At 41.6% G+C, this 12,526-nt stretch overlaps 1 protein-coding gene across 1 annotated transcript in view; it reads right to left on the minus strand.

The window, feature by feature from the left end:
- The window catches only part of SMCHD1 (structural maintenance of chromosomes flexible hinge domain containing 1), a 67,271-nt gene extending 58,337 nt beyond the window's left edge, over positions 1 to 8,934 (minus strand). The window contains exons 1-8 of the mRNA XM_079982604.1: positions 8,494 to 8,934; positions 3,713 to 3,788; positions 2,954 to 3,115; positions 2,173 to 2,255; positions 1,952 to 2,082; positions 1,384 to 1,498; positions 425 to 544; positions 21 to 187 (exon numbers count right to left, since the gene is read on the minus strand). Coding sequence (XP_079838730.1) covers positions 21 to 187; positions 425 to 544; positions 1,384 to 1,498; positions 1,952 to 2,082; positions 2,173 to 2,255; positions 2,954 to 3,115; positions 3,713 to 3,788; positions 8,494 to 8,658 — 1,019 coding nt within the window. The 5' untranslated portion in view covers positions 8,659 to 8,934. The remainder of the gene's footprint in view (positions 1 to 20; positions 188 to 424; positions 545 to 1,383; positions 1,499 to 1,951; positions 2,083 to 2,172; positions 2,256 to 2,953; positions 3,116 to 3,712; positions 3,789 to 8,493) is intronic.
- Positions 8,935 to 12,526: the final 3,592 nt, after the last annotated feature.

Genomic DNA, 12,526 nt, shown 5'->3' on the forward strand with positions numbered 1-12,526 from the left:
TATTTTAACAAACAACTCACGATAATTGCCTCGTCCAACGGTTAAAATTGTTTTTCAGGTACTGCACGTGTTCTGGCTGTACTCCTGTAATAACTACTGCAGTGAAACCTTCTTTGTCTTTTTCTTCCATGATAAGATTGTGCAGGAATCGTTCATCATCATTAACAATATGGGAAGAGTCAGATGGCTTTGAGAAATAGTTTTAAAATAAAATAAAATAGGTCACTTGACTGGAATTGTAACCATAAACTGGGAAACAACTGCTCTCATCTTTCTTGTCCAGCTGCTTATCAGAAAAGATAAAACTTGTTGGTACAATTAATTCCCCAACAGCTGCCTAAACCCTGGTAGCTACTTGTTAAGTACTAAGATGACCTTTTTTCAAGTATTTTGTATAACTCAACAAATAATTTAAGTTCCTTACCTTTCTGTTTCGAATGTATCCCTTGTATATAGCTTCTTTGTTTTTCTCTTTCTTTTCAAAATCTTCTTTAGAAAGTACAAGCTCATGAACATCTTTAGAATCTGCAGGTTTGCTTATCATCTGTTCAAGATTTAAAAATTTTAAATAATAAATACAGTGGTACTTCGGGTTACATATGCTTCAGGTTACATATGCTTCAGGTTACAGACTCCACTAACCCAGAAATAGTACCACAGGTTAAGAACTTTGCTTCAGGATGAGAACAGAAATTGTGCTCCAGTGGTGCAGCAGCAGCAGGAGGCCCCATTAGCTAAAGTGGTGCTTCAGGTTAAGAACAGTTTCAGGTTAAGAATGGACCTCTGGAAGGAATTAAATACTTAACCCGAGGTACCACTGTAGAACAGTTTCAGAATCACAAGAGAAGCCACATCTGTCAAAAGTGCACACAAGATGACAAGGGACCATCAGTATGCATTTCCCCCCAATACAGCACCCAGATATAGAATACACCCCGTCTCATTACTATGTCGTATTCAAGACAAAGACTGCCTTCTCTCCACCAGCAACACAGAGTATTCTCATTCATTTTAAGTGTGTAATATCCAGTGTTTGAGACCAGCAGTCCCAATTGCCAGACTGTGGTTCATGTAGGAAAACTATTGTTACCAACTAACAGCTGGGAGGCAAAGGGGTCCTGTTCATTTACCAAAGGCCATGAAGGGTGTGGGTAAGCCAAACCAGTGTTCCCAATAACTGCTAAGTGGACAGGCCTCCTTTCTAATAGCCAATTGGTGACAATGGTCTGATGATTTTCCTTATGACTACTGTATCAGCATGGGGCACACTTTACAGGTATGCTGCATACAGAAGCAGGAAAACTCAGCCAGTTGCTAATCTAGGTTAGCCAAGAAGTACCACATAAAATGGCTAAAATTGTAAAAATATAAAATGTTACTTACTCTGGTAGACTGTCCAACAAAAAACACTGCTTGTTTACCACCAACCCCAAAATATGATATATCACTGTTTAAACTGCGCGGTACAGCTGAAGGACGTACATATCCTGAATGGTCACTAATACCAAAATTAGACAAAAAAAGAAATAGCAGAAGCTGTTAAATATGCAAGTGTGAGTATATCAGACATTACTGAAAACTTTTCCAATTCATAACAATACCAAGCAAGAACACATAATGCTTACTACTAACTAAACATTACAAAATATCTCCATTATATATTCATTCAAATATTCAGAAACATTGATCTGCTTCCTGGTAATTACTAAAGTATTTCAAGTGGTTGACAAAGTTATCAATGTAAAAACTACATATCTTAACAAAAGATAAAAGACTTGAAATACTGAGACCTCAAAGTATAATTATTTGGACTTTTTGTTAGCTGTTTCAATTTCTCAGCATTTAAGAACTACGGGAACCTTTTATAACATGTCCTGAGAACACTGAATTCTTACACAATGAAATTCACCAATTTTATACTTAAATACCATTGAAATTAGAACATCCTAACCTTTCCATATCACTTTGTCGTGTAAACTTTGATAACCGATACACAGCCCAATTATTCAGTTGTTTAGAACTCATGCCTCTTCCATTATCAATCACGGCAACGGCTGGTTTCCCTTGAGAGTCATCAAATAACTATTTTTTTAAAAGAAGAAGAAACAGTATATGATGATTCTATCATACAATAACCCTGCAAAACACTGGAGTAGCTCCTTAGTTACTTACCAGCTTTAACTGTATTCTCCGGACGGCAGTATTTTCAGAAGTAGCTGATAAAGAGTTATCAATTAATTCTGCAAGAGCAAACGCTAAACAGAAAAAGAGAGAAATGTTTGCTAATAATTAAAATTATTAACAAAAATTAGAATATCCACTTTTGACATGTTCCTGAAAGGCAACATATGATACAAGCTATATCTTATCTTCTTTCCCTCTGAAAAGAGGAGTATCTTTCTCTCTGACAGGAGAGGTAGTGACAGATGGCTATTAGAAACTTGACAGAGACTCATTCATATAAAGATTACACTGAATTTTGGTGTCATACTGTAAGTTCAGGTAATGTCTTCTGTTGGGACAATTTCCCAGTCCCAGTCAGCATTTTAGATCAGCCATCCATAATATAATTAGCAGTATTCTGACCTGAGTTCAACACAACCCAATGTGGGGTGCTATGCCAATACCAGAGATTAAAGGACACTATAGACTAGTACAGCTGTTCAACACATTAAAGTATGTTGTTGGAGAGCTTGAGGGGAAGGCAACTTTTTAGGGGCTGTAAAGTATGTATGCTATTAAAGGGAAAAGAGGAAGATGGATAGGAAAAGTTTGTTTTAATCCTGATTCAATTTTTTAAAGATTACTTTAAAACTAACTTTATTTTAATTACAGCTTATTTTTTAAATCTGTTGCATGATATTTAATAGCAAAACATTGGTCTTAACAATACAATGTACTAATTAACTGTGTGTCATACAGTTACAGTTCAAAGAATACCTGATATACTTACGCAGCGGATTTTGTCCTTCACTAGCATAGTATTCATACATTCCACTTTTCACAAGTGTATCATAATGTGGTAGGAAATCAATACGCTCTTTTGTTGCAGAGGGGAGTGACTGGTCAACTGATTGTAGCAAATAGACAGTCATGCCATCTTTAACCATTCCCCCTACAACACATATATGAAATAAAAATCCAACTTCATTTTTCATACTGCTGTTAAAATATATTTTATTTACTTATATATTTATTTCATAAAATTTATATACTGTTTGAGAGATAAAACACTACAATTGCCTAACGAACAATTTCCAGGGAACGCATTGTGTTCAGAAAGAAGGACCTGAATGTACATTGTTTTGATTACTTAGTACAAAGCTTCTTTCCCCCTTAGACTTGCAATATACTGTAAGTTACTTAGCTTGCATTTTATAAAAAACAATTTAGTAATGAAATCAGATATCCAATTAACAAGGGATATTAATTTTCGATTGTTACTACATGAATGTTAGCACTTAACTTTTGTGTTATTCTTTTAAAAAACTGATTTCCATACACAGAGCATAAAAATATTTCTCATTTCTGATTTTATGTTTTAAAATCCTGCTATGTATGCAGAAACTAATTAGTGTTCTGATAAAAAATAGGAGTCCTGTGGCATCTCAGAAATAAACAATGGGCGAGGCATGAGTTTTCATGCACTTTTGCTACTTTTATCAGAGAGCATTTGGGTATAGATTGTATCCATTAAGAAAAACTTACATACCAAAGTTTTCATTTGTGATCTGTATTCTATTTGTGGTTGTCACAATAAAAGTTTCTTTGGAGGAAATGCCAAATACCTACAAAGGCAAGTTAAATATTAAATTAGAAGGGTGGAGGGAGATAAAGCAGAGCTTGGGCTAAAAACATTCAAGAACCTTAAGAAGTGTCCTATAAACCAAAAAGGTTTATATAGTCCAGGATGCACTTTCCTTTAACAATGCCTTATTGTTGCCCCAAGCAACTGGCACTGAAAGGCATATTGGACTTGAACCTGGAGAATCTGTTTAGCTGCCCTGGCAAATGGATACTGAAGATACTTCATCCATTAATTTCTCTAATCCCCCTTTAAAGCCATCTAAACATTTTTGTAGGAGAAACTCTATAAGGCTATTGGAGCACATTAGACTCTTTCCATTCTTTACTATGAGCCCAGTATTTCATGTAGGCACTTTTTGGTTTCAGCTTAATTTGTTTTATAAGTTCACTTTTATAAGTCCTTGGTTTTTGAACAGCCTAGTTCTTGAACGTTTTGGCTCCTGAACGATCGAAACCCGGAAGTTACTGTTCCGGTTTGCGAACATTCTTTTGGAAGCCAAATGTCTGACAGGGCTTCCTTGGCTTCTAAATTTTTCTCTTTGCAAACATTTTCATTTCTCCATATGATATTGTACGTTACTTTTATAACCAATATCTTATTACAGTGGTGCCTCGCAAGACGAAAAGAATCCGTTCCGCGATTCTCTTCGTCTAGCGGTTTTTTCGTCTTGCGAAGCAACCCTATTAGCAGCTTAGCAGCTTAGCGGCTATTAGCGGCTTAGAAAAAGGGAGAAAAAAGCGAAAAAAATTGCAAGACTCGCAAGACGTTTTCGTCTTGCGAAGCAAGCCCATAGGGAAATTCGTCTTGTGAAGCGCCTCGAAAAACGGAAAACCCTTTCGTCTAGCGGGTTTTTCATCTTGCGAGGGATTCGTCTTGCGGGGCACCACTGTACTTCTTGTAATATGGAATGACACATTTTGTTCATCTCATAAATATCAACAAAGTTTTACTCAGCTTTACCTGCAGTCTTCTAAACTTTTAAGCTTAAACTACAGACTAGAATGACTAGAATGCAGTTTCGATCTGCCCTAGAGAAAGTCTCTGAGCACCTAATCAAAACACTCTTCCTGCGTTTGTTTTACACTTTAATTAGAAGTATTGCATCAGAACATGGTTGGTAATCATTTCTCAGCAGACCTCTATATTGAACAACAAGTCCAAAGCTGAGATGTAGCCTAGTATTGATAAAGTTGTGTACAATTATCTTCACTACTGCAGGAAACAGAATGGTTAAGAGGAATATAGTAGTTCTGGGTCAGTGTGTTAATCAGAAGGTTGGTTGTTTGAGCCCACCCGGAGAAGACTGTCAACAGATTTACTGCACTGTAGGGGTTGGACTGGACTAGACCAACCCTCAGAATCCCTTCCAACTCTACAATTCTATGATCCCCAATGCTGCCACTTTCCCTCCCTCTTATTCCCCTTTCTCAGCTCACTCTTGCAAACAAATCATCCCCTCCCCCCATTTCCATGTCTCCTCTCTCCTGTTTTGCATCCCCCTTTGCACACACTTCCAATACTGATGTATGCTGCTGCATCTTTAAGATGAACAGAATCTTAAGAGCAAGTCTGGTAGTTAGTTTGTTTAATTACAGAATGTTAAGTTCCATTGGTTGACGCCAGGGTGGATTTGATTTAAATCAAATTGATTTAAATCACTAGTCACTAAGACTTGATTTAAATCACTAGTCACTAAGACTTGATTTAAATCATTTTTTTACAGAAATACTCATTCTTGCTGGTATAATCTTAATATTTACAACCAGATGAAGGTTTCATTTTTGGAATAACAAATTTTCAGAGTATTTACAGTTATATAAAAAATTACTGATTTGGTTATACTATTAGAAATACACAGACAGATAATTATGAAAGTATTGTGAGGTTTAATAAGTTAACTGTTTATATTTGGACAACTTTCCTGAAGTAGTTTATTGGAAGGAGAAAAATAATTGTTTCCTTAATAACAATTTAAACAATTTATTTAACTTAAACAATGACATTATAGCATATGTATCTACGTTTGTTAACTGATGTGGTTAAACTTTTTTTAAAAAGAACTTTGAGTTTTAGCACACATTAAAAAAACTTAAAACAAATCCTTATTTCCAGATGAATAGCCTTCGGACTATAATGTAACTTAAATAGAAAACTATATTTAGAAATATTGTCCATCCAAAAGCATTTTATTTTAAAAATCCAATTTAAATTTTAAAAATCCAATTTAAATAAAAAAACCCAATTTAAATTTAAAAAATCATTGATTTGTATACACCCTGGTGGATGTTGCATACATGGGTGTTGTTTGTTAATAAAATACCTGTAGTAAATTACACACTGAATCATGAACTTCAAACTGAAGATAACACATGGTACCAGGAATGAAACAAATTGTGTGACAGTTCTATAGAATATTCAAAGTGGGCTCTTCATCCTCCATCTCTTTCACACAAGGCAGCTGAAGTACCAAAGTGTAAGAACTTTGCAGGAGGGCTGCTATCATTAGGCCAACTTAGGGCGCAGATATCACAGGGGCACAGTGCTGACCTTTGAGGGACACAGTTTTATACAGATTAGTTTGTTTTTTCTTATAAATTTCTGGTATTTTAATTTATATTTATATTTTGAATACTTTTATTATTTTTGAAGTAATTCATACATCAGAACTGTTTTTATGTATATATTAATATTTTGAGGTTGTTGTTGATGGCACCCGTCTGTCTTGAGATATAATGTAGTGCACCTCTGGGGGTAAAGTCAAACTGCTGTGTTAGCAGCACTGAAGTGACCTGCGTGAACATGGGCATAGCCAGGCTTTATGTTGGGGGCACAGAACCTCAGTTAAGTATTTTAATGGATTTACTTGATGGAGGGGGCAGTTGTCCTCCCTGCCCATGCCTTATGAGGTTATCATAAGAGAACACTTCTTGGGATTTGTTCCACTAAAGGAGACTACAGGTGTTTTATGACAGAAACTCTTATTGGACAGTTCGAGCAAATGGATTACCAAATGAGAATCTGTGTGCTCAAAGTTATGTTAATGGGAGTAACATTAAATGCAAAGAAAATGGCATACAAAAGAGTCCTGGACGTAAATCCATGTGCCTTTTTGTGCCCTGCAATGCACACATTTTAAACTTGGTAGTCAATAATGCTGCTAAGTGTTGTCTAGAAGCAACTAGTTTCTTCAGTTTGGTTCAATGGATCTATAATTATTTCTCTGCTGAACTGAGACTCTTGAGAGTCCCATGGACTGCAAGAAGAACAAACCGATCCATTCTTAAGGAAATCAGCCCTGAGTGCTCACTGGAAGGACAGATCGTGAAGCTGAGGCTCCAATACTTTGGCCACCTCATGAGAAGAGAAGACTCCCTGGAAAAGACCCTGATGTTGGGAAAGATGGAGGGCACAAGGAGAAGGGGATGACAGAGGACGAGATGGTTGGATAGTGTCTTCGAAGCTACAAACATGAGTCTGACCAAACTGCGGGAGGCAGTGGAAGACAGGAGGGCCTGGCGTGCTCTGGTCCATGGGGTCACGAAGAGTCGGACACGACTAAACGACTAAACAACAACAACAACAATGATGCTTAATAGAGTTTTTTTATGACATAAGGTTTATCTGGAAATACTGATGCTGAGGCCCTTGCTGATGCAATTTGTATGTGTATGTGTGTGTACAAGTAATTAGCTGTGCCTAGGCACAAAATAGTCTGGCACTGGGGCTGGAAGTTTGAGTACAGAAGAAGGAAAGTACACAGAGGAAAATGAAGTTTTAATCAGTGGTAGAGGTTTGAGTAAAGCAAGCTGAGCTGCAGAGACTCTAACAGGAAAACTGAGGTTTCAAACAACAACAGAGGTTTTCGTAGAGTAAGCAGAGGAGATAATGTGAGAAACACAGTTTTCAACAATGGCAGACATTTGACTGGAGCAAGGAGGGCACTGAGGGGGAAAGTGGTTACTTGAAATAAGGCTTCAGTAAAAAGGGAGTTTGACCAGGCTCTGTTACAACAGCTTCTGTACTGAAGCCAGCTCCGATTGTCAAAACTTTAAAACAGCAATCTCTCCGGACCTTTCCCACCACTTTCGGTTTCGTGTCCTTCCCTTCTAGCTGCCATGCCAAAGGCTGCTGCGCTCGTGCTGCAACCCGCTTTCTCTTACACCCCCTTCCCCTTGACTTCGTGCAAATCCAAGATGCCGATGAGGCGCTGCAAATCCTCCAATGATGAGATTTTTATTCTTAGAGTGAAAGAGACAAGAAAAACAAGCACAGCCTAACAGACTTCTTTGGCAAGCCGCAAGTTCACAGCGAGGGACCTGCAGGGCGAGCATTTCCTGCTCCTTCTCAACATGACAGCTCTGCTCCTCCCTGCGCGCAAGAGACACTCGCGCTCTCGCTTCACACCGCCACCCGTCAACCTCGCTCAGCCGCCGGGCCATTTCGCGCCTTTTCGCCCACCCGTGTCAAGAGAAGCCCCCACACCCCGCGCGCGATTCGCCGCCTCCCACCCCACCCCACCCCCGTGTCAGAGAAGCCACCGGGCGCCCTCGAGTCCGGGCTCTTCCAGCACCCGACCAAAAAGCGGGCTGGGTTGCTGGCTCCCCATCCGTCGGTTGCCCGTTATGCCGTGACGCATTTTTGCCCCCTTCTCCCCCCCCCCCCAGCCCTCACAAGCGCTCTCTCACCTGGCACACGGCGCTACGGAAGGCGCCGTAGTTTCCCTCGGGACACTTCACAACTTTGTCTTCGCCGTCCGAATCCGCCTGGCGCCGGTCGAACACGTAGACAGACAGGACTTCGCCGCCGCCGCCGCCGCTTTCCCTCTCCGCCGTCTCCTCTGCCGCTGCCATGTTGACTGACAGTTCCCTGCGAGCGAGCGCCTCAGCTCAACCACCGAGCCGCCCGCATCCGCCGTCGCGGCTCGCCCAGCTCAGAGCAGCAGCGGCGAAGGCAGAGGAAAGGGGCGGGGCGTGGCTTGGGGCGGGGCCTGAGTCTGCCCGAGGGGGCGGCGCCCCGCTGCGGGGAACAAAACCCAGAAAGTGAGGCGATTCGGACGGGGGGCGGGGCGAGGGAGGGGGGCAAACCCGGAAGCGAAAGCGCTCGCGGGAGTTTCAATCCGGCGGCTGTCAAGGGGGGTTCGGCCCGTTCTAGTTCAAGGACGTCACGTCCGCTGTGAAACGCACCATGGCAACTATTGTTCTGGCGATGTCGGAACCGGGCTCGCCCCGAGAATCAAGGGCGCGATCGCCGCTGACGTGAAAAGGGGGAAGCGAAACCGCCGCTATTCCGCTGGCCGTTACGTTACTCCTGATGGGAGGGAGTGTTTCCCCCCAGGTGCCCTTCCCAGTGATGGAAAAGTCCTTTCTCTTTTCGTAATGCGTGTTGGATCAGCGGGCCTATGCCATAGTGGCCTAGAGGACAGCAGTGGAGGATTTCCCTATTTGTGTGACAGGATCGAAAGGCATGTGGGGAAAAGAACCAGCTCATTTATATTCACAGGCTGGTGGTGTTCTCCTGGATTCACTGCTGTACCTGGAATGTCATGCAGCATGTCATGCTACCCAGCAGCACTTCTCACCAAATTTGGTGACGATTGCACGGCCCTTCTTTCATTCTTAGCACCTTTCAGTCTAGACTGGTCTGTTGCCAATCTAATGTAGATTGATTTGCCTTTGCTGCCCACATCATGCACCTTTTGCCTGGTTACGCATTACTCCTTCAATCCTATACTGGCCTCCTTTCTATTTCCATATCCCATTCAAACATGTTTGCTTACTTTCAGAATTCTCCAAGGCCTTCCCACTCTTACCTTTCCGCTGTTAAAACCATAAATGTTACCTTCACACAGATTACTCCATCACTGTTAGCTGTTCGAGTTTGCTGCTCCCTTAAATAATTGCTTTCTTCCTTGCTGTTCCTATACCTGTAACTGCTTCCATTACTTCCTTACTTCCTTCCTTCAAATTCCTCCGCCAATCATAGCTTTTCTATGAAACCTTTGACACAATCCCAATTGCCCAGAGGAGTTATGTCTATCTAGGGTTACCTTATTTCCTTTCCTCCCCCATTTGCTCTACTGTGTGAATTTCTACATTAAGACCTTGGAGCAGGAGAGTAGTGTCTCATACTATAAAGTGCCATTCAACCACATGGCAGCTTTGAAACTTCCTTCCTAGAGCAGCTTGGCTAGTACCAACATGGCAATCCAAGCCTTTCTTATTTATAGGACAAGAATTATATTAAATAAAATCAACTTATCTACCTTTTATTGTTATATTTTTTAATATGGATGTGTGCTACCGAGAAATGGTATCGATCTGTGGGTGCTAAGTGCTTGGCTTTAATAACTGTTAGAAATTTATTAGAGCCAATACATTAGAATGGGAAAATAGCCAGACCCAAATGTGTATTAGGGGTAGGAAGAGGTGTGGTGGACCCAGGGATAGGCATCAGTAATTAGCAGATAAAAGCTAGTTAAATAGGCACACTTCCTGGGTTGTGTATTAGACATTATAATCCTATCCAAATAAACAAGTGTTAATGAAGTCAATGAAGGGACGCAGGTGGCGCTGTGGGTTAAAGCCTCAGCGCCTAGGGCTTGCCGATCGAAAGGTCGGCGGTTCGAATCCCTGCGGCGGGGTACGCTCCCGCTGCTCGGTCCCAGCGCCTGCCAACCTAGCAGTTCGAAAGCACCTCCGGGTGCAAATAGATAAATAGGGACCGCTTACCAGCGGGAAGGTAAACGGCGTTTCCGTGTGCGGCTCTGGCTCTGGCCAGAGCAGCGATGTCACGCTGGCCACGTGACCCGGAAGTGTCTCCGGACAGCGCTGGCCCCTGGCCTCTTAAGTGAGATGGGCGCACAACCCCAGAGTCTGTCAAGACTGGCCCGTACGGGCAGGGGTACCTTTACCTTTACCTTTAATGAAGTCAGGCAAACTTCTTTGTGAGGGGACCACCTGGTGGGATTAACCATTAGGAGTTCAAAGCATCAAAGGAAAGAGGTGTTAGAATACAAATGAATGGAGTCCTCCCTCTGTAGATAAAAAGGGCTTGATTTAGGAGAGGGTGGTGGAGTGATGTCACTAGAAGCAGGGGGAAACAGTTAAGCTCAGATGTGCCCTGCAGAGCAAGAGATGCTTCAGAGAGAGGATGCTGGTACTATGGAATAAGCTGGCACATGTTGGGGTGCTGCTGTCAGCTGGGGTAGGACAGCGATGCTCTAGGGGACTTGGCAAGCAGACAGAAACCCCTAGTAATCATATAAAATCTAGGAATAAAGAAGAATTTCCTATTTCTCTCTGTTAGGACTCCATTTTTTTTGTTAAAACTCCATTATTTGATATTAGCTGTGCTCCTTAGCAATCTATAAACTTTCACTAACCCCTCCCAGTAGAAAAAAAGTTTTAAGTAGAAGTTAAAAACATTCTGTGTTCAAATGTGAAAGAATAAAAAGTTGAATATACATGAAAAAAGTATGGCTAGTATTGTTTAATCTCAAATTAATGTAAATAATGGATATATTAATCATGGATCATTAAGAATAGATGTTTGTAGACAGTTTAAAAATAGAATAATTAATCAGAAATAAATGTCTAATAAACTAATAAATAATAAAATTAGACATTGAAGGATGGCAGTGTGTAACCACACTATGAGAAGGTTGGGATGGGTTAGTCAGAAGAGAATAAGGCTCCGATTGCTCACTTTGTAATACCGGTTTAAGAAAATAGAGCTTTGAACCTTCATTTGTGGTCTGGTTATTTGTCTTAATGGGGACGCAGGTGGCGCTGTGGGTTAAAGCCTCAGTGCCTAGGGCTTGCCGATCGAAAGGTCGGCGGTTCGAATCCCTGTGGCGGGGTGCGCTCCCGCTGCTCGGTCCCAGCACCTGCCAACCTAGCAGTTCGAAAGCACCTCCGGGTGCAAGTAGATAAATAGGGACCGCTTACCAGCGGGAAGGTAAACGGCGTTTCCGTGTGCGGCTCTGGCTCTGGCTCTGGCCAGAGCAGCGATGTCACGCTGGCCACGTGACCCGGAAGTGTCTCCGGACAGCGCTGGCCCCTGCCTCTTAAGTGAGATGGGCGCACAACCCCAGAGTCTGTCAAGACTGGCCCGTACGGGCAGGGGTACCTTTACCTTTACCTATTTGTCTTAATTGTTGCAAAGAGAGACCACAGGTTGTGGTCTGGTTGTTCATCCTAGTATCTTTGCATCCCCCTTTTGCAAAGAAAGATTCCCAAACTGTGTATCTCATACCTGATCAACTTGGCACACACAGCAAGGCTGTTGTTCAAAGTTCACTATTCAGTTCCATCCCCAAAGTGGCATATGACAATTGTGCCGCATCCCAAGAACTCATGAATCGATCTTCCTACCACTTCTGCTAAAGAAGGAGGCCCTTTTTCTGATTTTACATTCTGGCAAAATCTGCTTAAGGGTAGGAGTCGTCTGAAGCAGCATGAGCAGCTTAATGTATGAAGAAATTTCACACACACAAAAATCCTCCCTATCCTTTTAGCAAGCGCCTCCATTGGACTGAAGGCCCTTTTTGTTCACAGAGCAGTGCCTTAGGATCCTGTATGATTGTACAATAAGCAGGAATACCAGAGAACTTTGCATTTCAAATATCATGGGTATTTCTGAAGAAAGCATGGTCACCTTCCACTATGTGCTCATAGCTTATCTTAGTAACAGTGGTTTCACCTTGAAAAACTTTGGTGA

The sequence above is a fragment of the Podarcis cretensis genome, assembly GCF_951804945.1.
Source record: "Podarcis cretensis genome assembly, chromosome: 7".
Classification (NCBI taxonomy): Eukaryota; Metazoa; Chordata; class Lepidosauria; order Squamata; family Lacertidae; genus Podarcis; species Podarcis cretensis.